Source organism: Agrilus planipennis, unplaced genomic scaffold (genome assembly GCF_000699045.2).
Source record: "Agrilus planipennis isolate EAB-ADULT unplaced genomic scaffold, Apla_2.0 scaffold270, whole genome shotgun sequence".
NCBI classification, from domain to species: Eukaryota; Metazoa; Arthropoda; class Insecta; order Coleoptera; family Buprestidae; genus Agrilus; species Agrilus planipennis.
This window is the reverse complement of record NW_020439001.1, coordinates 56,995-81,956: the sequence shown is the minus strand read 5'-3', so window position 1 is coordinate 81,956 and position 24,962 is coordinate 56,995. Positions and strand designations below refer to the sequence as shown.

The 24,962-nt window shown below is 35.8% G+C and overlaps 2 protein-coding genes across 3 annotated transcripts; one reads left to right on the top strand and one right to left on the bottom strand.

Moving 5' to 3' along the window:
- Positions 1-11,046: 11,046 nt before the first annotated feature.
- On the bottom strand, positions 11,047-14,825 carry LOC108741370 (segmentation protein even-skipped-like). Its single transcript, XM_018476170.1, has 3 exons — positions 14,596-14,825; positions 14,273-14,481; positions 11,047-11,734 (listed from the first exon to the last, which is right to left on the bottom strand). The coding sequence occupies exons 1-3, from the start codon at positions 14,726-14,728 to the stop codon at positions 11,186-11,188; spliced, it is 891 nt and encodes a 296-aa protein (XP_018331672.1). The 5' UTR covers positions 14,729-14,825; the 3' UTR covers positions 11,047-11,185.
- A 2,558-nt stretch (positions 14,826-17,383) lies between these two features.
- Positions 17,384-21,294, top strand: LOC108741369 (hapless 2). 2 transcript variants are annotated; one of them, XM_018476169.2, is made up of 3 exons: positions 17,384-18,780; positions 18,835-19,196; positions 19,796-21,294. In XM_018476169.2, the coding sequence occupies exons 1-3, from the start codon at positions 17,410-17,412 to the stop codon at positions 21,078-21,080; spliced, it is 3,018 nt and encodes a 1,005-aa protein (XP_018331671.1). In that variant the 5' UTR covers positions 17,384-17,409; the 3' UTR covers positions 21,081-21,294. The 2 variants fall into 2 exon arrangements, with proteins under 2 accessions (XP_018331671.1, XP_018331670.1); XM_018476168.2 differs by having other exon boundaries at positions 17,384-19,196.
- Positions 21,295-24,962: the final 3,668 nt, after the last annotated feature.

Genomic DNA, 24,962 nt, shown 5'->3' with positions numbered 1-24,962 from the left:
TACTACGGAAGATTTTACTTAGTTTAATAATTTAATCATATTTCTTATTAAAAAGTAAAAATCTTCTTATGAGTGCATGTAACTACTGGAGATTCTCGAGCCCTCCTTGAAATCAAAACTTCCCTGTACTTGTAGTGTCATGTAGACAGCACCATGTTAAACTTTTTCGATGATTTTGAGTTTTATTGACATATATAAACAGTTGAACATTTGTATTATTGGTCACGCACCCGGGAGCCGTGCTACTAATCGCCCCGCACTCTTTTTTTAATGAACCTAGAATGCTCAGGCCTAGTTGATATAAGATGCTCTAAAATTCTTCCTTTAGGTTTCCTTTGATTGTTCAAAAAATTTATGAAAGAAAAATCGCTTGTAAATTACTATGATCTTAGTAATCATATATATGTTAAGATATAATCTTACAAATATGATCATACATTAGGTATCTATAATATTATTATGTCAAGACATTTCAAGGGGCATGTAACACCCTGTACATATCGAATATCTTCTAAGTTATCTTCCCATTTTACTTGACGATGTTTGTGACAAGTGTTACGGAACGCATTAGTCTAATACGAAAATAAGAAGCAATTTTCACGGCACGTTCTACAGAAGTCGTTTTGTNTTAATAAACAAGTTTCATTAAATAAAGAAATTGTTCAAAATTATGAGAATAATCTCAAGAATATTTCCCAAAATTTCGTGATGATTGAAAGAGCATTAAATAATATTAGGGCACAAGAAAGTTACATGACCGCAATCTTTCTTTTACATATTGTTATTGAAGAAATAGATAGCACAATAAATAATTTAGTCACAGCTATAGGTTTCGCTAGTTTAGGGCGAATACACCTGAGTATTGTTGACGTAAATCAAATTGTTAACATCAAAAACATTTTGTCAAAATTTCATGACCAAAATTCATTTTACGCGGATGATAACATTCTTTTCATGCAAACTATCGAAGTCGAATTCTATGCAACACCAGAACATCTAGTATTTCTCTTACACATACCTATTTTACACCCAGAAATATTTAATTTATATCATTTGTATTCCATCCCGACAATGTATAACACTACAATAATTTCTCCAACGCCTTATGCCATAATAAGTGAAAAAGAAACTTTTTATGTAAGACAAGAATGTGACTTAATACAAAATGAATATTATTGTAACAATAATATTATTGAGAAAAATTACCAATACGAGACTTGTATTAAAAATCTACTTCAAGTAGACAAAAATCCCAAATGTAGACATATACCTGTTAACGTTTCTGAAATTCTAGTAGAAACGATTAGTGACGAAAAATATTTGGTTATAGCACCCAAATTAACACTTATACATGCACAATGTGGATCGGAAGAGGTTCATAGACTTGAAGGTATCTATTTGTTAATAATTCCGTACTCTTGCTCATTTGTAGCAAAAGATTTCAAATATATAAACTTAAAACAAAATTTAAAAGAAGAACCAGTATATTTACCTTTAATAATTGATAATATTGCGGAAGTCAAACCAATACAATTAAACTTAAAATCCATCGGTTTGGATAGACTTTCCGAAATTACACTACAAGCCAATGACCCTCTAACCTATCTAACAGAGAAAGTTGATAGCAACAGTAAGTATTTCTATGTATTTCTTAGTATATTAATAACTGTATTATTATTATTCGTAATTTTTATTGTTTGCAAGCGACATAACATTACCAAATATTTAATAAGAAATAAGAAAAATGATAGATCAAATCAACCAGAAGCTGTGTACAGCAAAGTGAATGAACGGCTGGGAAAACCTTCTGTTGCCTTTCCTTCACTTACAAAGGGTAATGAGATGTAGCTGATAGATTTATTGTATTATTATGTATTATTGTTTCATTTTTGTATTAATATGTATTTTAACCAAATTTTAATTTTTTACAAAATGTAAAATTTGATCTTAAGGGCGGAGGAGTTAACCATTTTAAAAATGCTAACATTGTAATAAAACGCGTGCCTTATCAGTAGTAGACGGCTGGCAAACCCACGCCATCCGTTCCTTTTTAATTAATCAGCAGTGATGCAAGTTTTCTTTAAACAATCAATAACTTCGATCGTGGAGTTACAAAAAGTCTTTCAAACGACTAGGTCGGTCTCTTATCGTGTTAATAGTTAACGCACATGGTGTATCGCTATTTTCCGTAAGGCGTAACTCCTATTCCTTTAAGCAACAAAACCCTCCAAAGTTAAGAACAAATAATCCATTAATCAATAATAAATAAATTGAGTGTTCAAAAGTGTTTTTTTTTTAAAAAGCTTAAGGAATAGTACTGGCCTTTAACTCGAATCTGTGCGTTACTATTTAAAAATTCGCCTTTTAAAACTAAGTGCAAACCTGGAACGGATATTAAAGAAACAAGTATTTTTCTGTGATATGCCGAACTACCCTTGTCCCTATTAAGCAATTACATGGATTCGGTTGTAAAGGCAATCGGATTAGAGGTTGGCAAGGTCGTCGGACACCCTTTTGCTTCACTGACAGGGTGCAATATACCTAAACGTCCCCTAAACCTATACTCAATCGTCACAGAATAGCGTTGTCTTTATTATTCTGTTGATCTATCGGAGCTTGCTTTTGCCGATCATCTGCATCCTCCTATATTTATTAAACACTACGTAACAGACAGGCAGACAGAGAGAGACAGAAAGCTCAGCCAGTCACGGTAGCCCCTACGAATTATTTACGGTTTATATTTTTATTTCATGAACTGTAATAAATAAATCGTTTCATTTTCGAAGACTATTCGGAATGGATGTCGTCGGTCGGTTAGACCAAATTAAATTTACGATACCGTAGTATTATACTATAATAGTCATGATAATAATAATAGGTATTAGTAGCAATAAAAAGTATTAGAACTGATGAAGCGGTTCTTATGGTGATGGAAATTCTTAGTGTATAGTGCATAAGGACCTATGCCCATCAAGCTTTTGAGAGCTTTGCTCGTCACGACAGTGGTACAACTACGTTAAAAAACTTGCGTTCATAGGGGAAAGAAGCCTTCAAGAATTCATCATCATCATAAGACTTGGACACGTACCTCCACTCTTTCCTATCCTGAGCTAAACTTCGCATTTACCTAAAAGTAGAACAGCCCACATCCTTAACTGTTTGCGAACAGTAATTTAATCTAGGTCTACCTCTACCCCTCCTAACTCCTGTTTCTGCCTCTAATATGTCTCTGACTAGACCTTCATGCCTAAGAAGGTGTCCTACCAACCTATCTCGCCTATTTTTTATTGACTTCCANGAGTTCTTCTCAGAGGTAAAAATAATTATGATTTAACAAGACTAACTTTAACGAATTAATCGCTGTTAATAAAAATAAATTTCAACACAGCGAAAGCGCTACTCATTTTTCATTTATTTATAATGAAAATAAATGTAGAAGGTTTTCTTTGAATAATGAGTTAATAGTTACAGTTACAGTTACAAAAATCCAAAAAAAATATTGTGGGTTTCCACCATATTGTCTGACGGTGGGGTAGCCAGCCGAAATTATATATCTTTATATTATAGATTTACACCTACTATATACATTTTTTGAACTGATAACTGTAAACTCATTAATAAAACAGGCAATATTTGTTATACGTATATTCAGAAGAATTTTGTTTTAAAAAAGTTAATTTTTTATCATAACAGTAAATTTTTGAATATATAGTTGCATAATTAATATATTTTTTTAATATATTAGTTTTAACTACTTTGACCATTATAATCATCACTATCACTATCATCATCATCATCATCGGGTTATCAACTTTAAAACTGGTTGGGCACGCACCACGACTCTTTCTTATTCTGATCTAATCTTTCGTATTTCCTTATAACTAAAACATTTTAATTATTTGAGAACAGTAATCTAAAGTAGAGCCACCTCTACTACTATTAACTCCTATTTCTGCTTCTAATAAGTCTCAATCTAGCCTCTTATGCCTAAGAAGGTGTCCTACCGACCTATTTCGCCTACTTCTTATTGACTTCCATAGGGGACTCTTAACTCATTCTAATACCTTCTCATTTCTTTATCCTTATCATTCACCTGTAACACCACCTTTCAAACTTTTTTCCTTTGTGCCCACATTACGCACCCGTACAACGCCGTGCTTAAGACATACACCGTTAACAATCTTTTTCGAATTTCTAAATCGACCCTGCGCTATCCTTTGTTTTATACCTCTACTACTTCATCCATTCTGAATTATCTGACTTTGTAGATACCGAAAAACAGCGACCATTATAAAAATAAATGCATTTTGTAAAACTATAATGAATCTCGCGAGTCACCAAGTTGTGCAAGGAGCCGCGGCCCGCAGGTTGGCCATCCCTATTAGGGTTGCCACCTTTATAGGCTTTACATAAAGTATTTCTTGACTAAAATGTTCAAAAAAAAGTACTCAGCATAAAAATAAAGTAGTAAAGCAGCCAGTAACAAATTGCTGTCGCTCTTAAACACATTAATAGCCTCTAAAAATGGCAAACAAAGTATTAAGTAAACTCAAAGTTCATTTTTAATTAGTTTTAATGAAGCTTTATTCCTGTCGTCCCATCACTTTGCATTCATAACAGAGAATACTCTTTCTGTAAATGCTGAAGTGGCCGGAACGGACAGCAAAAGTGACACTACTTTGAACAGATTTGGGAAATCAGGTTGTTCAGTTAATATGGCTTGCCATTTTTCTGTGCAATATTATTGATGTAAAAATACTCTGAATTTAGAATAATCGCTTACAAAATTACGATGTTTACTTAAGGCCTTAAAAAAGTATTTTTGCGTACTTTATGTGTCTTGTAAAGTATAACGTACGCACAGTCGAAATAGAGTACAATACTTTATAATAAAGTACGGGTGGCGACCCTAGTGTTGATTCATGGTGATGCTACCATGTATTGAACTTTTCCGTATAAAGTCCGTAATCTAGCATAATTTCTGACTGCTTGGAATGGTTGGACATTGCGCGGTTTTCCTAGGAAAACTTAAGTTTATCTACACGATAAGTTTTGCTGAAGCTAACACATATGTCATCAATTTTTTCTTATCATTATATGGTTAAAACTTAACGGTAAATAAGATTCTCAATCAACTGATGTTTTGATGATGATTTTGGCCTTCGGATTCCTTATGGTACCGTTAACTACCTAGAATAATAAACGAAAAATGGTGCAATACACTTTTTATTTTATTGCATAGAAAACGTGCCCTTTTGCATAATTCTGCTTAACCTAACGGAACTAAAACTATTTTTGCAGTTATTCATTGAAAGCAATTGTTGCAAAATAACCGTAAAGCATTTGAAAAAGCTTCGGTTCAATTTGCATCAGTTATTTTGAAAACGGCCTGTTCAAAAGAAATTTTATTACGTTCGAAGGTTTATATGGATTCACTGAAATTCTTAAAATTATTTATTTATGACAGACCAATAAACAAATAAACAGGACGAATGTCCTTTCGCATGGTGCAACGACCCCGAAAATGCCGACAGGGGTTGATGGTTACAGTTTGGTTTTTACCCGCAGGAGGGGTAGGTGACCCGACTCAAATAAACCACATCATCTATGACTATCGGTCGCTTCCAACCACCATAAAACTAATCGATTTGTTATGGGGTGTTTAGTTTATATGTATTTGGACAGAAACGATGTAAATTATGGAAGACTTTTCGGAAATGGTTCATTGTACATGCCGTTTGTGGTTGATTTAGTCTTTGAAATGTTGACATGAAGAGCAACTTACGCCTTTCAAAGGATCCTGTTGCGACTTTTAGATGAACACAGAAACAAATAGTATATGAAAAATTGCCGGCCGCACTATGGTTTTGTTTGCTGTTGCATGCACCCGTGGAGTTTTCCGAAAAATTAGAAATAGCGTTTCAAACCGAGAAATCATTAAAAATCTTTTTCTTCTCTTTGAAACTATGCCTTTTGATAATTTGAAATCAACAAATAATTTCGCTAGATTCTTAATGAAAATAACCGCCTGTAAAACTCTACAAAAAATTTTGGTAGTTATTCTTGACGTATGGATCAACAGTCATAATGGGTATGAAGTCATCAAAATTTATCTTACGATGGCATTATTCCATAAGGGCTTCTAAGGAAGAATTATGCCTGCTGAGTACGTTTAAGTATGAATGCATATGTTGATGGGTATTACATGTGACATGTTTTCGGATTAGAAATGGTAATGCAAAAGTGTAGTACACCTCAACATGATAGTTCACTTCATCATCATAAGGTCATCAGTCCTAAGACTGGTTGGATACGCACCTCCATTCTTTCCTATCCTGAGCTAATCTTCGCATTCCCCTAAAACTAAATCATCCTATATCCTTAACTATTTGCGAACAGTAATCTAATCTAAGTCTACCTCTACCCCTCCTAACTCCCGTTTCTGTCTCTAATATGCCTCTGACTAGAACTTCATCCCTGAGAAAGTGTCCTATCTATCTATCTCGCCTGTTTCTTATTGACTTTCATACAGTCCTCTGTTCTCCTATTCTTTCTAATACCTCTTCATTTCTAGCCCTCTCTATCCACGCTATTCTCATAATTCGCCACTAACATCACATTTCGAACGCTTCTAACCTTTTCTTTTCCGCAGCGCCCATGTTTCGCACCCGTACAACGCCGTGCTCCAAACATACCCCTTTAACAACCTTTTTAGAATTTCTAAATCAACCGTTCACGAACATAGAAGTGACTTCTTTTTATTGGAGGCGACTCGACCCTGCGTTATCCTGTGCTTTATATATCCCTACTACTTCTTTCGTCCTGACTTATCTGACTTCCTAGATGCCTAAAATCAGCCACTTCTTTAAATTTTTCGTCTCCTATCTTTATATTCCCTCTTTCCCTACTTTTTCTTCCCTTGCATACCAGTATGTTTGTTTTACTTTTATTTATTTTCATACAGTACTGTTTTGTCAATACCTCTTCCATTTTATTTAAAGCTATCTCTAACTTCTCCTTGCTAGTTGCTGATATTGCTATATGAATGCGTGAAACTGTAAGAGACCGTGTCTTAAAAAGACCTACCAGAATCCAAATTTTCAGAGTTTAGCAGTTTCAGAATCTAACGGCGACCTTTCGACCTTTTTAGATCCCATCTTTCATTTAGATTTTTCTTCTAAAATGATCGAAATCACCATCAGATTGATTGGTTTATCACGTATGAAAGCTGGACCATCGATTCCGATAAATTTATAACAATTTCCTCTGTCTAATATACTCAACCTGGGTAATGCCTTACTGATCGTGTTAAAAGTTGTGGATGAAAATAACAACTGACCATTAGCAAAGGGTCGCAATTACCGTCGACAAAAGGCTACGCGAGAATTATACGGGGCATTTGGCTGGTAATCGAGCAAGAGCAACAATGCGATCAGTTGACCACTGGCCAGCGGTGTCAATTTAGCGACAAAGAAAATCTCTAGGCAATAATAACAATTGCCTTTAACCGCGTTGACAGATGCGACCGCAGCCACCCACGATTGCCAAAATCAATCAATCGCTTTATTGCACTATTACCGGATTCGCTCGACAGAATCGGATGCGAATTGTTTTCGGACTATTAATTTTGACAGAATCACGCACACATTAAATCTCCATGTGTAAAATTTCCTCTGCACTTTATGTACGTGTATTTGCCAACAAAATTAATTTTTGCAGACAGCACAAACATTTATCGATTACTTAATAAAATTGATGAATTGGTTCATCATATTTGCAATTCTCTTCCTATTTGACAATTGCACAACCTTTTTTGTTTCTCCCTTCGACATAAGTTACCGAAAAAAGTAAAATGAAAATATATTTGTTGTCGCAAAGATGACAATGTAACCTTCAATAAATCTATTCAGAAATAATATTGCAGTTTACTGATGCCAATAATGTTTACTACAGAGACAAGGTCCGCACAATAAACTTTAAAAGCTTTCGTACGTTCACCTTTTAGACTTATGCGGACTGCATATAACTTTTATTATTGTTGTGTTGCAGTTACTTACATAATTCTACCGTAACAGCTTGAATGTAACAGTAATAAACATTATATTCATTTATATTGTACCTATCATTTAGTTGTTTGTTATTTATTGAACCATATTTTGCAATACAGTTCGGGCAATATACCGTTGGATAAGTAAAATATAAGGTCTGTTAGATCCTTGTGAAGATGTCTATGCCTTTAAACAGAAATTGTGTTTTATACTGTTGTTTACGTTAGTTTTTTTTTATACCTTATTTGCAGTTAGTTGCAGACGGCTACCTATTTATTTAGACTCAAGAAAAAATTATTAATTTTAATAAAATTTAACGCTAGTAACGATAAAATTAAGAACAGGTACGCCTAGCATTTACCCTGTGTGTGTATGTAAAAGTTGCGTATAGCGTTGGTCAGTCTCTACACAGTCGTTATAACCGGATTTTGTCGTATGAAATTGCGATATTGAACAATACTGTCCATGTTAACTTGTTTTACACGTAAGAAAAAAGACCAACAAATTAATTAATCAAGATAAAACAGGATGTATAAAACCAGATGTCATTGCCCGACAGTAGGAAATTTTCATTTTCATTTGAGATACTCCTAGATCCCAGTAGTTTTCCCACTCCTGCATGCCAATTGTTTCAGAAATTTCTCATTCAAGGGTAAATTATAAACCCCTAGAAAGTCGCTTTTTAAAAATCTGTCTCAGAATTATTCCTGCGTTTTGTTTTAAGATAACATATTTAATTTAAATAATCAGGGATAGTTTAAATGAGTTTACATATTTAATTATCCTGATGCAAGTGTTTGCATGTACTTTTTTTCATTTCGACACATATCCACTTGCTAATTCGCGAACAACCTATCAAATTTTGTCAGGGATGTAATGATTCAAATGCGACAGAGAGATAAAACAGTGCCGGACGATAAAATTTTTATTGCCGCTGCGTTGCTGGGAGTAATCCAGATTCGTCTGCTAATCAAATCGCAATAAATCAGGAATAATTCTTGTATCGATTTTCTATTAGCGAAACGGCTATAATACGTATGTACATCCATGCGTATAGGCCTCTGCCGTATTCCGTATTAATCCTATCTTATATCTAGACAACATCGACAGTAGAATTTCATCGTCGGATAAATGCAATAGGGAATAGAAACAATTTGTCACGCTCGAGCATTGTTTTGTCCCCTTCTGATGATAATACAGATACATTTATCTGAATTACAGGCCAAGCAAGTAGAATATAATGCGTTTAAATATGGATGTGTGTGTTTGGATCTAGTAGCCCGTTTCTTTGGCATCTGTTTTGCTATAGACTTTATTATTTCATAGTCAACCCGATAACGTAGAGGCAATTGCATTATTATCTCTGTCGTTGTTCTAAATGTAAATCATATTATCGAGGACTAATGGGGATTGTCCTTGTCAAAACTGAGGCATTATCCTTTGTAAAAACTTTGAATGAACAAATGAACGAGTGGATTATGGATGGGTGGTAGGTACCTTACTTACTAACTTTTGAGCGAAACATGTTACTTGAAATTGACCTCAAAAAGTTAACGAAATATTACTTAAGGATTATTAGCTCGCTTGTATAGGAACCTTATTTGAGGTGAAGGTTTTACTGTCTAAAAAATTTTGGAGTGACCGGAACAAATAATAATCCGATGGTGCCAGTTCTGGAGAATATGGTGGGTGTAGCATTGTATCCCATTCAAGCTGTAAAAGCTTTTGGCGAGTGACCAAACTTGTGTGAGGTCTCGCGTTGTCTTGGTGAAACACTACACCTTTCCTGTTGATTAGTTCTGACCTTTTCTGTTGAAGTGCATCATTCAGTTTGTCCAGCTGATGACAGTAGACTTCCGAATTAATCGTTGTGTTATCCGGTAAAAGCTAAAAAAAAACGATTCCTTTAAAATCCCACCAAACAGACAGCATCACCTTTTTTTGGTGAATATCGGCTTTGGAAATGGTTTGAGCCGGTTCATCTTTTTTGCTCCATGACCTCTTGCGTTTGACGTTGTTGTATACAACCCATTTTTCGTCCCCAGTGATGATGCGCTTCAAAAACGGATCATTTTCGTGACGTTTGAGAAGCGAATCGCAGACGTCAATGCGGCGACACAGATTTCTCTCTGTGAGAACATGGGGAACCCATACATCGAGCTTCGAGGATAATCCCAGGCCTTTCAAGTGGTCATAAACTGTTGAATTTGATAAATTTAACCTCAATCCGATCTCACGTGTTGTTATTCGCCGGTTCACATCAACTAATGCCTTTATCGCGTCTTTATCAGCTTCAACCGGCCTTCCCGAACGTGGTGCATCTTCGACATCAAAATTGCCGGATCGAAATTTAGCGAACCAGTTCTGGCACTGGCGTACTGTCAACACACCTTCTCCATACACATCAGTCAATTTCTTTCTGGCTTGAACAGCATTTTTACCCTTTCTGTAGTAAAACAGTAAGATATGTCGAAAATGCTGCTTATCGCTCTCCATATTTAAAAGGGCACCAACCAAAAACTACTGCGTAGAATTAATTGGAATTTTTCACACACAAGCCTTGCTATATGAGCTCTCAAAGCATATAAAAATTATACGGCTTAAATGTGAAGTTGGGTGCAAAAGAATACAATTAAATCCTCTGTCGGGAAAAAACGAAATGACTTTCCGAACAACCCTATAAAAAAGTATTACATGGTAGAAGTATTAGGCGACAGAGAGATAATAATGCAAACTATTATGAGTTTGAATTTGAAAATTTGGAAAAAGACATCACTTACCTTTATTCTGAAGCAGTTTCTCGTCATTTTAAAACTTGTAGAAATCAAAAGAAATAAGCAAATGTATATAAAATATTAAGTAGTTTTATTCATTAAGTAACATGAACATTTTCGATCATCAGTTGGTAGTTTGGAATTCACTTACAGATAACATAATACAAATATCGTCGTTTCTACAATTCTATAGGCTACTTTTGGTATCACTGGACCTATACAAGTACATGTACATAATAATCTAATATATACACCTTAAACTAAAATAATTTATTAACTAACTATACACATCACAACGATTGTTTCAACTTAATAATGTAATACACTTGTACGTTTATCACAATGAACTCAAAACTTGCATTATTACGCTTCGGACTTGTACGGTTTAAAAAGTTTCGGCTTATCTTGCATGGAAGGAATTTGGGTCTGTTCCATCTTGGCAGGCATTAGCAAGCCGTCGGACGGGCTCGGACTTACGCTCAAATCGGAATGTACAGGCGAACCCTTGGGCGACAGTTTCAGGTGATGGTCGGAGAGTTTAGGATAGGCGGGGAAGTCCAGACCAAGACTGATATTTAATCCTGCTGGTGCTAATTGCGGTTGCGGTACCGTTTGCGGAAATCCTTGCAAAGTACCACCCAACGAAATACTTTGGTTCATGCCCAGTCCAGGGTTAGCCAGCGGCATGTTGCTTTGGGGTATGCCAAAACCGGAACTGTACGGGTGATACCTGGGGTGGTAGTGATGAGGGTGGTACATTGGTGGCGGTGGCGCGTAATGCAAAGGCAAACTGGAGGCAGCTGCTTGAAGAAGGGAAGCTGCAAAAGCAGGATCCGTGTAGACCGCCGCGTAGGGCCATGCGATTGCCATTTTTTGACGCTTGTCTTTCATACGACGATTTTGGAACCAAACCTGAAACAAGAGAAAACTAAATAAGCAACAACCTCGACTGGAATCGTTTAAATGTATTGATATGTAAGATTGTGGTAAATAACAAGATCTCATATGTTTTAAATCTTCTTCTCTAAGTGGTTTCTTGTCACACAAAACAATTAAAAGGCAAACTGTTAGAACCGAGAGACCAAAAGCATTCCAAGATTACGCTGGAAAATCATTTTCTAACAGCAAGACTCCAGTAGCATTGTACTGCATTGCTGATTGCAGTTTAAATGTTTGGCCAAAGGGCACGTAAGACTTATCTGACTTCCTATAGATACCTAAAATCTTCTTGTAATTTTTTACCTTCTCCCTTTCTCTACTTTTTCTTCCCTTGCATTCGAGTATTTTGGTTTTACTTTTATTTATTTTCATACAATACTGACTCAATCAATCAATATCGTTTCCATTGTCCATCTCTAACTCCTCCTTGCTGCAAATCTAAGGATACTAGTCTTTTACCCCTCTGTACCTATCCCTGCGATTGCCTGTTGCATCCCTACATTTTTAAGTATATTTTGTACATCTTGTCCCATTTAACACTGTCAAAAGGTTTCTCTACATCTACAAATCCTATATAGGTACGCGCTCTTTCCTTTTTCTATCGTTTTCTCTTATATTTATGATGAGTATTTTTAAATTCGCTAAAAAACGATTACAACAACGTCGTATATCCTAATATGATACTAAGCATGCAATTATCTTAGCGTTTGATATTAAAAAACAGCCGAGAATCAATTAATCTCGAGGATGTGAGTCGACAATGATGATATGTTAATGGACTTTATATTATAACTAATATCCATCAAGACATGCATGTAAGCGATTCCGAAATGAAACTTAATTGAATGTGTAAACTTCGGTACCGAGAGAATCCATTAAGTTGCTAAAAAACCCTTTACGACATGGGTAATATGCGTGCATGTACCTAAGTGATGGTGGCAGACACATACGCCACATAATTGAACACTAAAGACGGCCACTGCTGGCCAATTAGCACTATCTGTTTAAATAAAACATTAATACAGCTTTTAACACTTCAAAGACGCCGCGTTTTTTCGTCATGTGCGCCGTTTTAGCTCTTAAAGCCGAGCTTATTTCGGCTTATCTCAGCCCGTATACTCGGTTTCAGTAGTCTAATGGAGAGATAAGTTGGAATCATACGTTTTATGAAGTGCTAACTACTCGAGATCAAGGCGGCCGGGCCACCATAACACACACTCACACTCGATCCATTCATGAAACAAATATTTGCCCGGTTTTATGTGAGTGTTACTTTTTACTGGCCACGTGAAAGCAGGCCGCGGATATGCAACGCGAGGTATCCTGGACATTGTTTTTTATTTTTGTCCGAACAGAAAGACCATTATCAGTTTCGGACAACAAAACCTTTATACCAAGAAATACTGATTTCTTTATCTTAATCGGACGATACAGAACAACGGCAAAGTGCCAGATGCGACTTAAAACCTAATGAATTGTGTGAAAGTTGCTACAACTAAAAAAGCATATTATAGACCAAGGGAAGAAAGTAAGAAAGTCCTTCCTGGGTGTGAATTACCACCCGATCCGAAGGCGAGAGCGGCAAACTTCCTTATACGATTTTTTGTTACCATATATCCCTGCCCTCAAAGGATTATACTTCAAGATTTCTAGGACGAGAAAGATCAGCGTAATCTCTCAAGCAAGAAATCGCATTTTTTACCGTTATTATTAGTAAAGTGATTTAAAATCTTTCGCTTGGAAATTGCTTTCGGCCTTTGTGGAAATTATGCAGAGAATGGAAGGATAGTAAAATCTTTTCCTAAGGAGGAGTAACTGCAATTTTTTATCTAGGATCCGAAGGATTCTGATAATACATGTACAGTGACTGCAAGTTTGACTTTTACCGTAGGTAATCATCACCATCATCATTATCATGAGGTCGTAGTCTGTACACGCGCTTTCATTTTAAAAATATAACATTTAATATCAAAAAAAAGGAAAAACGTCTACTATAAAGTAATTTATATAGAATTTAGGAACTGTGAGTAATATGTGGTAGATTTATTTATTTAAGTTATTCTAATTTGATATACTATATCTATAGCAACAATGAATCAAACCTTACTTAAATTATTGTTTGAATTTAATAAGTACTACCTAGGTACTTTTACATGATAGAAATTTATTTCAATGTAAAAAACGAACTGCTTTCTTATATTACATCTGCACAGATATGATACGGCAAAAAAGTTACGTTCAACACCTATTACGCTCAAAGTTAATAGAAGATCACTAATACAAAAAATATAGTACGCCATCAAGTTGATACCTAGATACTATCCTAAGAGTTATCAAAATAATCAAAATCCATGACGTAAGGATGAGTACCTAAGCCTTTTTGTGATTTCTATCTACATCCCTAATATGTTTAGATGTTAACGAAATTGATCCCATTGCCGAATTAGAGATGACGAAAATTAGAATAAGAAAATCAGTAGATCAACCACAGTATAGTTTTTGACCACCTACCTTGATGGTGCTTTCGGGAAGATTCAGTTGAGCAGCTAGTTCACACCGACGGGGTCGGGAAACATAATTTTCTTTGTAGAATTCCTTTTCTAACCGGGCCAGTTGCTCCCTTGTAAATGCCGTCCTGTACCTTCTGATGTTGGGATCGTTATGTATTTGACTGGCCGAAGAATTCAGCTTGGTATCACCAGGAATTGGCGATAGAGAATCTGAAACAATAAAAAAAATTGTATTAATTTTTTTTTCGTTTTTGGGAACACCAACAGGCGCTTGTGGGAAAACAATTTCAGTCACTCGCTGAAGAAAGGATATAAAAAAATTACCTTTTTTGATAGATTGAGTGCTATTTGGCGATTGCGGTGGACTTTGATGGCTTTGATGATGATGCATGTTATAATGGGGTGGAATGACGTCCAGCACTATCGGGCCAGCTTTCGGCTGATCTTGTTGAAACATTTTCGAACCGATAAAATATAAACAACTTTTAATTGTTCCGTTTTTCACTTCAGAAGCACTCCAAAAACCACACTTGTTTCCACACTCAAACGGCTGCAATCGGTTATAACGTTCAAGGTGATAATGAAACAGTTTTGAACGATGTACATGTCTTTAAGCTCAGCTTTCGGAGGCGGCGCTTTAAAAGAATCTGGTTGGCTGTAGTGCGACGGGCGGTGATTGGCCACCGCCGCATTTTGTCTTTACGTCTACTGTACTTTGGAGCGAATTTAGCGCGAGATACTGCTTATAACCTTTTAGTACATGTCGGGACGTATTAAGCAGATATATGGGCGAATCTGGGCCTTAATAACCGAAGCGGGCGAATGGCTCGCTCGGTGTGATTATGCTTTTATGCTTCAATAAAGACTTTTACGAACTTTTCCGCTATTACGCATTTACTTCCCGGCGGAATATCCAGGTATATATCTACTAGATGTACCTATCCAATTAAAAATAGATGTAGAAACGTCTACCTTTTCTCATATACAAATAGGTACATTTACTTGTTAATTATTTACCTACATTGGTACCTTTTTCGATTGATTTTGTAAATACGATAATCGAAAGGAAAAACTTGATTTCGTTTATACAGAATTTACTTGTTTTATTAAGCAAATAGGGTCTCTTATACACTTGATAATTATACAATAATCAAATGCCTTAAGTACCTTTAGGGTACCCATATCCTCTATAATTAAATCCAAAAAATGGAGCATTTTCTTTCTAAAGCTCGAGTCCGAAGCATATTTGTTCCCACTTCTTATCTATTGCATATGCCTACTGAAAAGCTTTATAAAATAATCGTTGTAAAGCTTTATAGAATTCCAAGATGCAGAAAGAGTTGATCAGTGTATGGTAATGGTCCCCGAACTTGTTTTCCTTGTGGACTACGTGCTAATTTTTGTATTTTGGGTAAATGCCCTCCCCTCGGCTTTCTAATTCCTATTAAATTGTTTCAAATTCCTTAACTTCAAACGTGACCCATCGACGGGAGATAATCTAACGATCAACGATCTCGAATATTTTCCCATTATAGTGAAAAAGTTGACTCATAAAGTCCCCTGAATCTACATCTCCAAATCTTCTTCATCTTCATTCAGAAACGTTTTTTACATCATATACCTATGCAATTATTTATATATTTTACATAAATTATGACGGAAAGCCAAACTTTCTGTCACTACCTCTTTATAGATGGGCTCCCATTGGCCGGCCCATTTAATACATGTCATGTACCCCCAATTTTTTTAATTTTTAAATGTTAACTACCTGCCTTGCCATTAAGCCTTGGCATTAAATGAATTATCAAAATGGCATAGATACATCGATCTCCTTTTGGTTTCAAGATACAGATCAAATTTTTATTTGTCCAGCTTCTAACTAATCTAAATGATGTACAATTCAAACTTACTGCCAAATATTTAAACTCTTTAAATTGAAATTAAACACACAATGTCTTTTTAATGGAAAGAAGACAATTGTATAGAATTATATACCTAATATTCCAAACTTTTTAAATATTTAGGTACGATACAGGGATACAACCCCTCCTCATTATTAATAATACCTCCTATTGTATTCCAATTATCTAGTTGTGTAGGTAACCTTTCGTTAAATAAATATTTAGCTTTTATTGTAATTTCTAACAAGCTTACATCTTATAATCCGTTTATAATAAGTACTAAGACTTTGAACTCAGAATTTCCGAAAAGCTTTTCAACTTATGGAATTTTTAATACTGGTGTATTGTTGTTAGCCGATATTTTATGAACAATAATTTGTATGCCTTTTGCATTCTTTTGTAGTAATCTGGCGGTAATACCTTCACCCCCGTCGGGCAGGTCATAATTAGACCGTATGATACTTACCTGGTATCTATAGATACAACCATTTGCGAGCTTATCTAAAGCTGCTGCACCGTTTGTTAAGACCTAATAATAATACCCCCCTAGTAACTTGACAGGTAATATTATAAACGAATAAATCGATATGCGGTGAATTTGGAAATTTGAAGCAATTATTAATTCCTAGCAGTACGTTTATTTATGAGGTTATGACTTGTAATATTATTGGTGTATTGTAAAGGAATTAATGCTTTTGGTCACGAAGGCATGATAGTACTTGAGAAATAGATGCCGAATCACACTCATAATCGATTTTAATTAGACACATTATGTTATGTAAACAAATAATGTTTTATCTATATACAGTAGCTACATATATTCATTTAGATAATGTTAGATAATATTTAAATTTATTAAGTAAGGTGTTTACATAAAAGTAAACAAGGATACATGAAATTTTTTCAATAGGTACATCTCCAGTTTAGTTTTTTTATAAAAAGAAAGTTAATTAAATTCATTTTTATTTATCATCGTAAAAACGGAAAAACCCGCCGAAAAAATACGTCCAAAAAAATTTTTCTTGGAAAAAATGTCCAGAAAAATTGAAGCTCTTAAACCCTTACACTCAGGAAATATTTTCTTCAAAATATTATTTTTATATTTTGATGATAAAACATTAGAAAAACGTTCCGAATTTTTGGGACACTCAAAAAAGTGCGTCATGGGGATTCCCCCTTTTTCTTACCCCATCCCCCTCTAGAAGGTCTTGTAAATAATCAAATTACATACGTCATTATGACATTTTATCCTTCTAAAAAACTACACGATGTGTTTTTCCTTATTACGATTATTTTTTGTTTGGATGGAATACCAAAATGCCAAACGGTTTATCCAGAAAACCCTGAAATGTACAATCGTTTAGAACAAGAACTGAGGAACCGAGAATGTTGTATGAAACGTATGAGATGTTGTAGGGCAACTCAAACGTCTCCCACAGTAGAAATGAGAGCTGTAATGACCCGTTGTCCCAATATTCCTTCCGACAACAGTATCCTTACAAGGAACATGAAGGAACCCGTATCAGGACGAAATGAACATATCAAATACTTCCAAGGATTTGAAACGGATGAACTTTTACTTTCCAGTCAGATACTTAAATGCAACAGAAAAGTAATAATTACAATGCGATTAAAAAACGAAGGAATATTAACCAACAAAAGTCAATATATTGTCGTGGATCATGTGTACGATCCTAAAAGTAAGAGTAAAACGCGTCTTCTGAATCCATATGTGATCAAATTGAACCAAGAACGAATGAGACAGATATATCCAATGTCTTCTTCACATGTAGTTAATGCGGAAGCGACTGAGCAGGTAATAAATAAACGGAAACATGGATATAAGGGTTGCGATGTTACTTCCAAACATCCCACGTGTGGAGTGATCACGTACAGAGGCAGAATTGTGCCCTACAGCAAAGGATTTTGCTGCTCTTGCGATCGCCAAAAGAACGAGATGTGGCAAAAGGGAACGGGAGGCAAAACAGCAACTCCACTGATTGTGTATAGTGATCCTGCTTACCTTTTGGACGGAGTAGAGTGCCCCAGACATATGAAAGGGTGGGAGACGTCCTCATCATTTACAAAACATCCCTTTAAAATCCACAAAAATCGCCAGAACTGTACCAAAGCACAGCACAACGTCCAGAAACAATCCCCCCAAGGAAGTGTTATTTCTGAAAGGTTTGCGCCAATAAAAATGAATAGAAAATACGACAGATCAGTTTGGAACAATAATAAAGAAATATTTTCCACCACCGACAGAGACGAACTATCAACTTTTCTACCAGATCAAGAAATAGAGGATGTCGTCATGAACGCTTTGCGACCTGATGGTGGGATGAGCGATGACGAAGATTTGGATGACAAAATAAAAAATTTAGAAGCCTTTCTTGAAAATTATCGCAAACGGGAGAATCGGGAAAAAAGGCAAACCGCAGGCGGGATACAAGTAAGAGGCGGACAAGACTGTGGTGACCGGTTCGTGCCTCCTTTTGCAAATCCCGAATCTTACCACGACAGCACTCATTGCCTGAAGTTTTCAGATTTGTGGTATACAGTGTATGAGCTCGGCGAGCCGGGGGTCGAGCACAAAATTCGGATTCAAGTACGCTATGAACATTTAAAAGTGAAATTTAACCCTTTTGAATACCCACTACAGGTCTTTGAAAAAGAAGAAGACGTCGAAGGAAAAACGGAGTGGCATGACTTGACACAAGGAATACCAATATACCTCGGAAGTCACAAACTAAACAATATACAAAATTTTCATAATGTAGTGGCTGCCGACTACAACGTGATGGACAACTTTGAACCAAATCCGAAGTACTTTTCTTTAAATTATAAAATGGTACGGCTGTTGGTTCCAGAAGGTGTTAGAAAGAAGGACGCGAAGAAACATCCGGAAGTTGCTAATGGTCCTGGGGAGTACTTAATTGTTCATCCCAGTCAGATATCAATTAGCGGCGATCGGTGTAACGTAGCTGGCGTCGGATTCGAAGCTTTTTTTAAGCAGCCGAACAGGTGACGTTATGATACAACAATTCGTTTATCAATTACATAAAGTCGGAGCCCAAATTCATTATGACATTTAATAAAATAATTCGAAGTGGTCTGTATTCTGTCTTTTTGGATCTCATCAGCGCGACGCAGGCAGCTCCGACAGAACGCAGACCAACTTTAACCTGCTGTCTTAACAGCGCGTTTTAGAAAATACCACAAATGGCGCGGTGAACGCCATCTGTAGTACGATGCTACATTTTAGGATTACGTATGCTCCAACAAGGTCCATTTAAATATATGGATATCTACTTGCTGAAACGAATCCCGGCGTAGCTAACCTCAACGTGATAGGCACGTTACCATAATCGACGCGCTGATGAGATCCAAAAAGATCGAAATCGCGATCCGCCTCTGGCAGTTTCGACAGAATACAGACCACTTCGAATTATTTTATTCGATTATGGTAACGTGCCTATCACGTTGAGGTTAGCTACGCAGGGATTCGTTTCAGCAAGTGGATATCCATATATTTAAATGGACCTTGTTGGAGCATACGTAATCCTAAAATGGAGCATCGTACTACAGATGGCGTTTTTCAAGTTCAAAATTTGTATACACAGATGTTCGGTTCCAAAAGGTTCGTGCCTTGCAAACCAACCAAGACACCTCTGGTTGCATGACCACGAAGCAGAGAAGAGAGGGAAGAAAGGCTGCTTCTTCCTGAAACATTACGCTGATATTTACAAAGATACAATAAGAAACCAAAGTGGTGAATTGTCTTTATCTCTGGGATACATGGGAAACCATTACAGTTCCGTAGAATTAGAAGTGAGAGCTGATTTTAATACTGTCATTAATCGACGCACTTCTGCTGTTATCACTGAGGTCTACGTTGAGTGTACTAATCCCAAGAAAACGATCATTACCATTAAAGTAACTAACACTGGCCTTACATCGAACAATTTCCAAGTAAAATTAGGAGACTGTCCTCTAAATTTGCCCTCGGAATTGAATAAAATACAGTCAAAACTTGTCCTGATACCACCTCAAAAGCAGCACATATTCTACTTGAATGTTCATTACAATATTCCAACAGAACGATTCCATTGCTCGGTGGAGGTGCTGAATTCCAGGAAAGAGCTTTTGGCTTTGAGAAGAATTCGCATCCAAAAGAATGACAGATGTCTTTGTACGTGGCATTGTTTGTGCGCATGTATGGGATCTCCTGAAGGATTGGCATGCATTCCAATGTCGGTGTCCCACTATCATGCGGCGGGTTTTCTGGGATCCCTACCCATAGACAGCTACGTTGTTGAATATACAGTTTTGGACGATGTTTTATCGATGATATTTTACTTATCGGCATTTCTGATGTTGACCATGTTGATCCTGGGGATATCGAAAGCCCTGATTGGTTCTTTTTGCTCTACGGAAATAGGAATTTGGGGTTTCGACGCTTTAATGGAGCCTAAACAAATTTGTTGCTACTATGAAAGGACATTGAAAGGAAGAACTGTTGTATACGACGAAGACGGGTGGCCTGTTCATCCTGAGACAGGGAGAAAAGTGAGGAACGTGCCAGCTCCCAGTGAATTTTGCATTAACGTTTTATTTTTCTTCCTGTACCCCTCCGCGATCATATTCCTTTTGCTGAAGAGGTTGTGCTGGCCTTATTATACTTTCGATAATTCGATGCGCAGTTCGAGAAGGAGTTTTGATATTGGGAGATCGAAATCTGGAACTGCGGAATGCGGTGGTTTGCGAAATACGTGCCAGAACCAAAACAATGTTCCAAGAACGAATACTGATACTGAAGTTTGTCTGGCAATGATAAGCGAATTTAACAAAATCAATGTCAAGAAAAGGAATCTACCGAACAAGACGTCTTTATCATCAAGTAGTTAAAACACTGACTGTATTAATACATTTTTATTTGAGGTTTGTCTGACAATGATAAGCGAATTTAACGAAATCAATGTCAAAAAAAGGAATCTACAGAACAAGATGTCTTTATCAACATCAAGTAGTGAAAACACTAAGATTGTATTGATACATTTTTATTTATTTTTACGTTTTCCAATTTTTTACTATAACTATTATGTGTATATTTGAAGGTCCGAAAAAGTATATTTGCATTTCTAATACAAATATACAGTATATATCTTTTTTTAACATTTGTCAATTGTTCTTACAATTAGTTCACCCCCTATTATTAGTGAGAGGCCACATCTGCACGTTAAATCTGGTGATGGTGTTTAAATTTCGTCTTCGACACAAACTAATCGTCATCCACGTTTTATTTTTCAGGGCGCGAACAGGGATTTACAATATAATTTGATGCGAAATCCCCATAGGGCCATTAGTTAGTGTACACTGTACACCCTTGAAAATATTGTGAATAGAGTATTATAATACGCTTGAGCGTATTGATCATCAACTCACTTTTGTTATTGAGAAATTAAAATTCATTGTGACTATGACCATAAAGTTTTGTTAATGTGGAGATATAGAGATAAATTCAACGATCTCCAGGGCCTTTTATCATTAATAATTTATCAATATGGTACTTATAGATAGATAGATAATAGCAGCTTTATTAACAAAATTGGTGTGTGTGCGTTGTGTGTGTTGCTCGTGTGTGTGTGTGTGTGTGTGTTGTGTGTGTTGCGTGTGTGTGTGTTGTGTGTGTTGCGTGTGTGTCTGTTGTGTGTGTTGTGTGTGTGTGTGTGTAAAGTGGGGCTCTGACTTTTATTTGCGTAGACGACTTTTGGATTTGTTCAGTTTATGGTATGAACTCATACCTTCGGAACTATTTGAGATATCTGGTTTTATACCTTTCACAACTTGGAAAATTTGAATGAGAACTGATTGTAAAGTATGCAATATACAAATGTGAGAAGTTTTACAAAAATAATACAGAACATATTCAGTTAATATTTTTGTTAACGCCGTTCTATTATTTTTAAGAATTCCGTAGCTGTTGCACACTTTGGACAAAACAATTAGTTTGTAGCTGTATGAAGATTGTCATTGAGCTTAACTCAGATCTAAATTGATTCTCGTTGATAATAGTATAAGGGGTTTTGTGATGCGCTTGTGTTTGGATTGATGATGTTTTTTATTTGACAAATTATAAGCCGATTCGGTGGCAGTCAAAACAGAAGGGGAACTTAATAGTCCTGCAAAAAGGATGAGATTTTTATCGACTTTATATAGAGGGAGGTTCTGTTCTTTTCGTGGCAACATACCAATTCACCCCGATTCACAACTCATTTTAATTTTTAGTTGTATACATATCCATCTATCTTATCATTTATAAATAAAAATGGTGTCTCCCTTTGGCACCACATTATTTTACATTCTTAAATATTTACTTTAACAATGTAATACAAACTTAAAAACAATGTTTAGTTACAAAATTTTATTGTACTTAGAAAGTACACAAAAATTATTTTGATTTGGTTTCTATTTCTTTATTACAACAAATGATTGTTGTAAGTTTAATTTACGTGTAGCGGTAGCCATTGTGCACCGTGGGGGTGAGTTTGTGTGTTTAATTTTTTTGTAGAAACATCGGCCTATATTTATACGAGATAAACGGGATGTTTGTGTACAGCCAGCAGTGGAACTTAATTGGATTTTTATTTGGACGAATGGAATTATTTTTTTTCTCTTTCGACTATACAACTTCACACAACGTTTAAGAGGCCCTTCATCAAACGGTTATACAGGGTGTTTTTGAAATAAGTAGCAAGCTGTGGAGGGACACACTAGATAAGGGATAAAAAAATTCTAAGAAAATCAGGTGAAGATGCAATCCGAAGCCGGCCCTGAGCGTGAATTGACAACGGGCAGAGAAAGTGCGATAACAACTAAGTAGATACATAAAAGAACAAAGAATTACTCTAGATTGGCTGTAAAATATACGTCGTTAATTGCACTTAATCTAATCTAAAAAATAATAAACACGTATGAAAAAATACAAGAGAAATACAACACAAATGGTGCTAATTGAATGCGGCGTTGCAGTGTCGTATTTCCCTGCGTGATCCTACCAGGTCCGGACAGACCTTTCAAATGCCTTTTTCTCGAAAACAGTGGACTTTCGGACCACCAAACATTTAATTGATTTTCTTGTTTTATAGTGCCCTATCACCTCGTTGTTACTTATTTCAGAAAAACCCTGTTTATCCAATGGCTTTATAGATTTTATATTTGGATGTTGTAGTACTAGTACTAGTTGCTTCTTTCTTTCTGTTTTTTTCAGTTTGAAAGGGCTTTTGCAAAAGATTTCACGAAAATATCTAGTTGTAGTCTTAATACGTTCCGCGTTTTAGTCATCTACGTGTGAGTTGTGCGACCAATCGTGCCGCACCCTCTTTTATTGAACATAGAATGCTGTTATCTTTGATTTGATATTAGGCACGTGTGTCTGCCACCCAGCACCGGCCTTAGCCTCGGTGGCGACATTGGCCAATTTATTTATGTCATCAGAATGTATGTACATGCAACCAACTATACAGCCGAATGTAGGCATTTAAATCCACTCACTTCTTTGCAATTGTTTAGTTCCAACTCGAATACCTATATTAAAATTACAAAATGTCAAAAGCATGTCTAAGCAATCATAATGCACTTTTGGACACACTTTGAACCGTTGAACTACCAAAAGATTTTTTAGATTCACTTTTTAGAAAATTGCTATTCGTTAGGAGGAATCAGTTTAGCTATTAAAAAAATAAATAAAAAAGTAATCCTTTCTTTTTAAGCGGGAATTTTGCGACGCTATATTTCTGTTGAATCTTTAATAAGCATAAGAGTCGGGAGTTGTTCGGTGGGTAGGAGCGGGCGATAGTGACGACTTGCCAACACGCCCTAATTCTACGGTGTAAGGGTAGCGAGATTATATTCAATAATTAAACAATTATGTAGCGTTTACATGCCTCCTGAGAGCGGCATTGAAAATTGCTTTGGGCTGGCTAATGACGGCTCAGAACTTATTCCCTTATGATATTAATAATAGTCAATCAGGGTCGTCCGTGTATACCTGTACCGTACCAGAAGATTTGTGCTAATCAATTTAGTTAGTCTTAAGAAAATTAAGCCTGCTTCTAGATCCGTAATCAAAATTAATACTTTGAGTATCTATTTATTCGACAAATTCTTACTTTTTTTAATGCTTAGGTAAAAAAGTAATGATAAAAAGGATTTTTATAACGAAAGCTCAAGTTGAAGCAGTTTTAAAGAGTCGTTTGACTCATTGGTTTCTGATTAAGTATATTGCATCAAAATCGATCAAAAAACAATGCTATTTTTGATGTGTTGACTTTATATTAATATTAATACTTTGAATATCCATTTATTCGACAGATTCTTACTTTTTTTTAATGCTTAGGTAAAAAACTAATGATATAAAGGGTTTTTATAACGAAAGCTGAAGTTGAAGCATTTTAAAGAGTCGTTTGACTCATTGGTTTCTGATTAAGTATATTGCATCAAAATCGATCAAAAAACAATGCTATTTTTGATGTGTTGACTTTAGATGAACCTTTGGCTTGATTTTGTTTATTTTATCAAGTGTTCTACTGATATCATAGGCCGAATGACTTGAATTTCGGTTTAATTTTCCAAATTTTTCAAGTAATTGGTCGAGAATTTTCGTAAGCTGACTGTTACACCTCAAAAAGAGCTTTGCTTTGGTCTTGATCGATTTATTATCGTTTGATGTTGATAAGTATGTGAAATAGATAGTTATACTGTGATATAGATGCATGAGATGCCATCTTT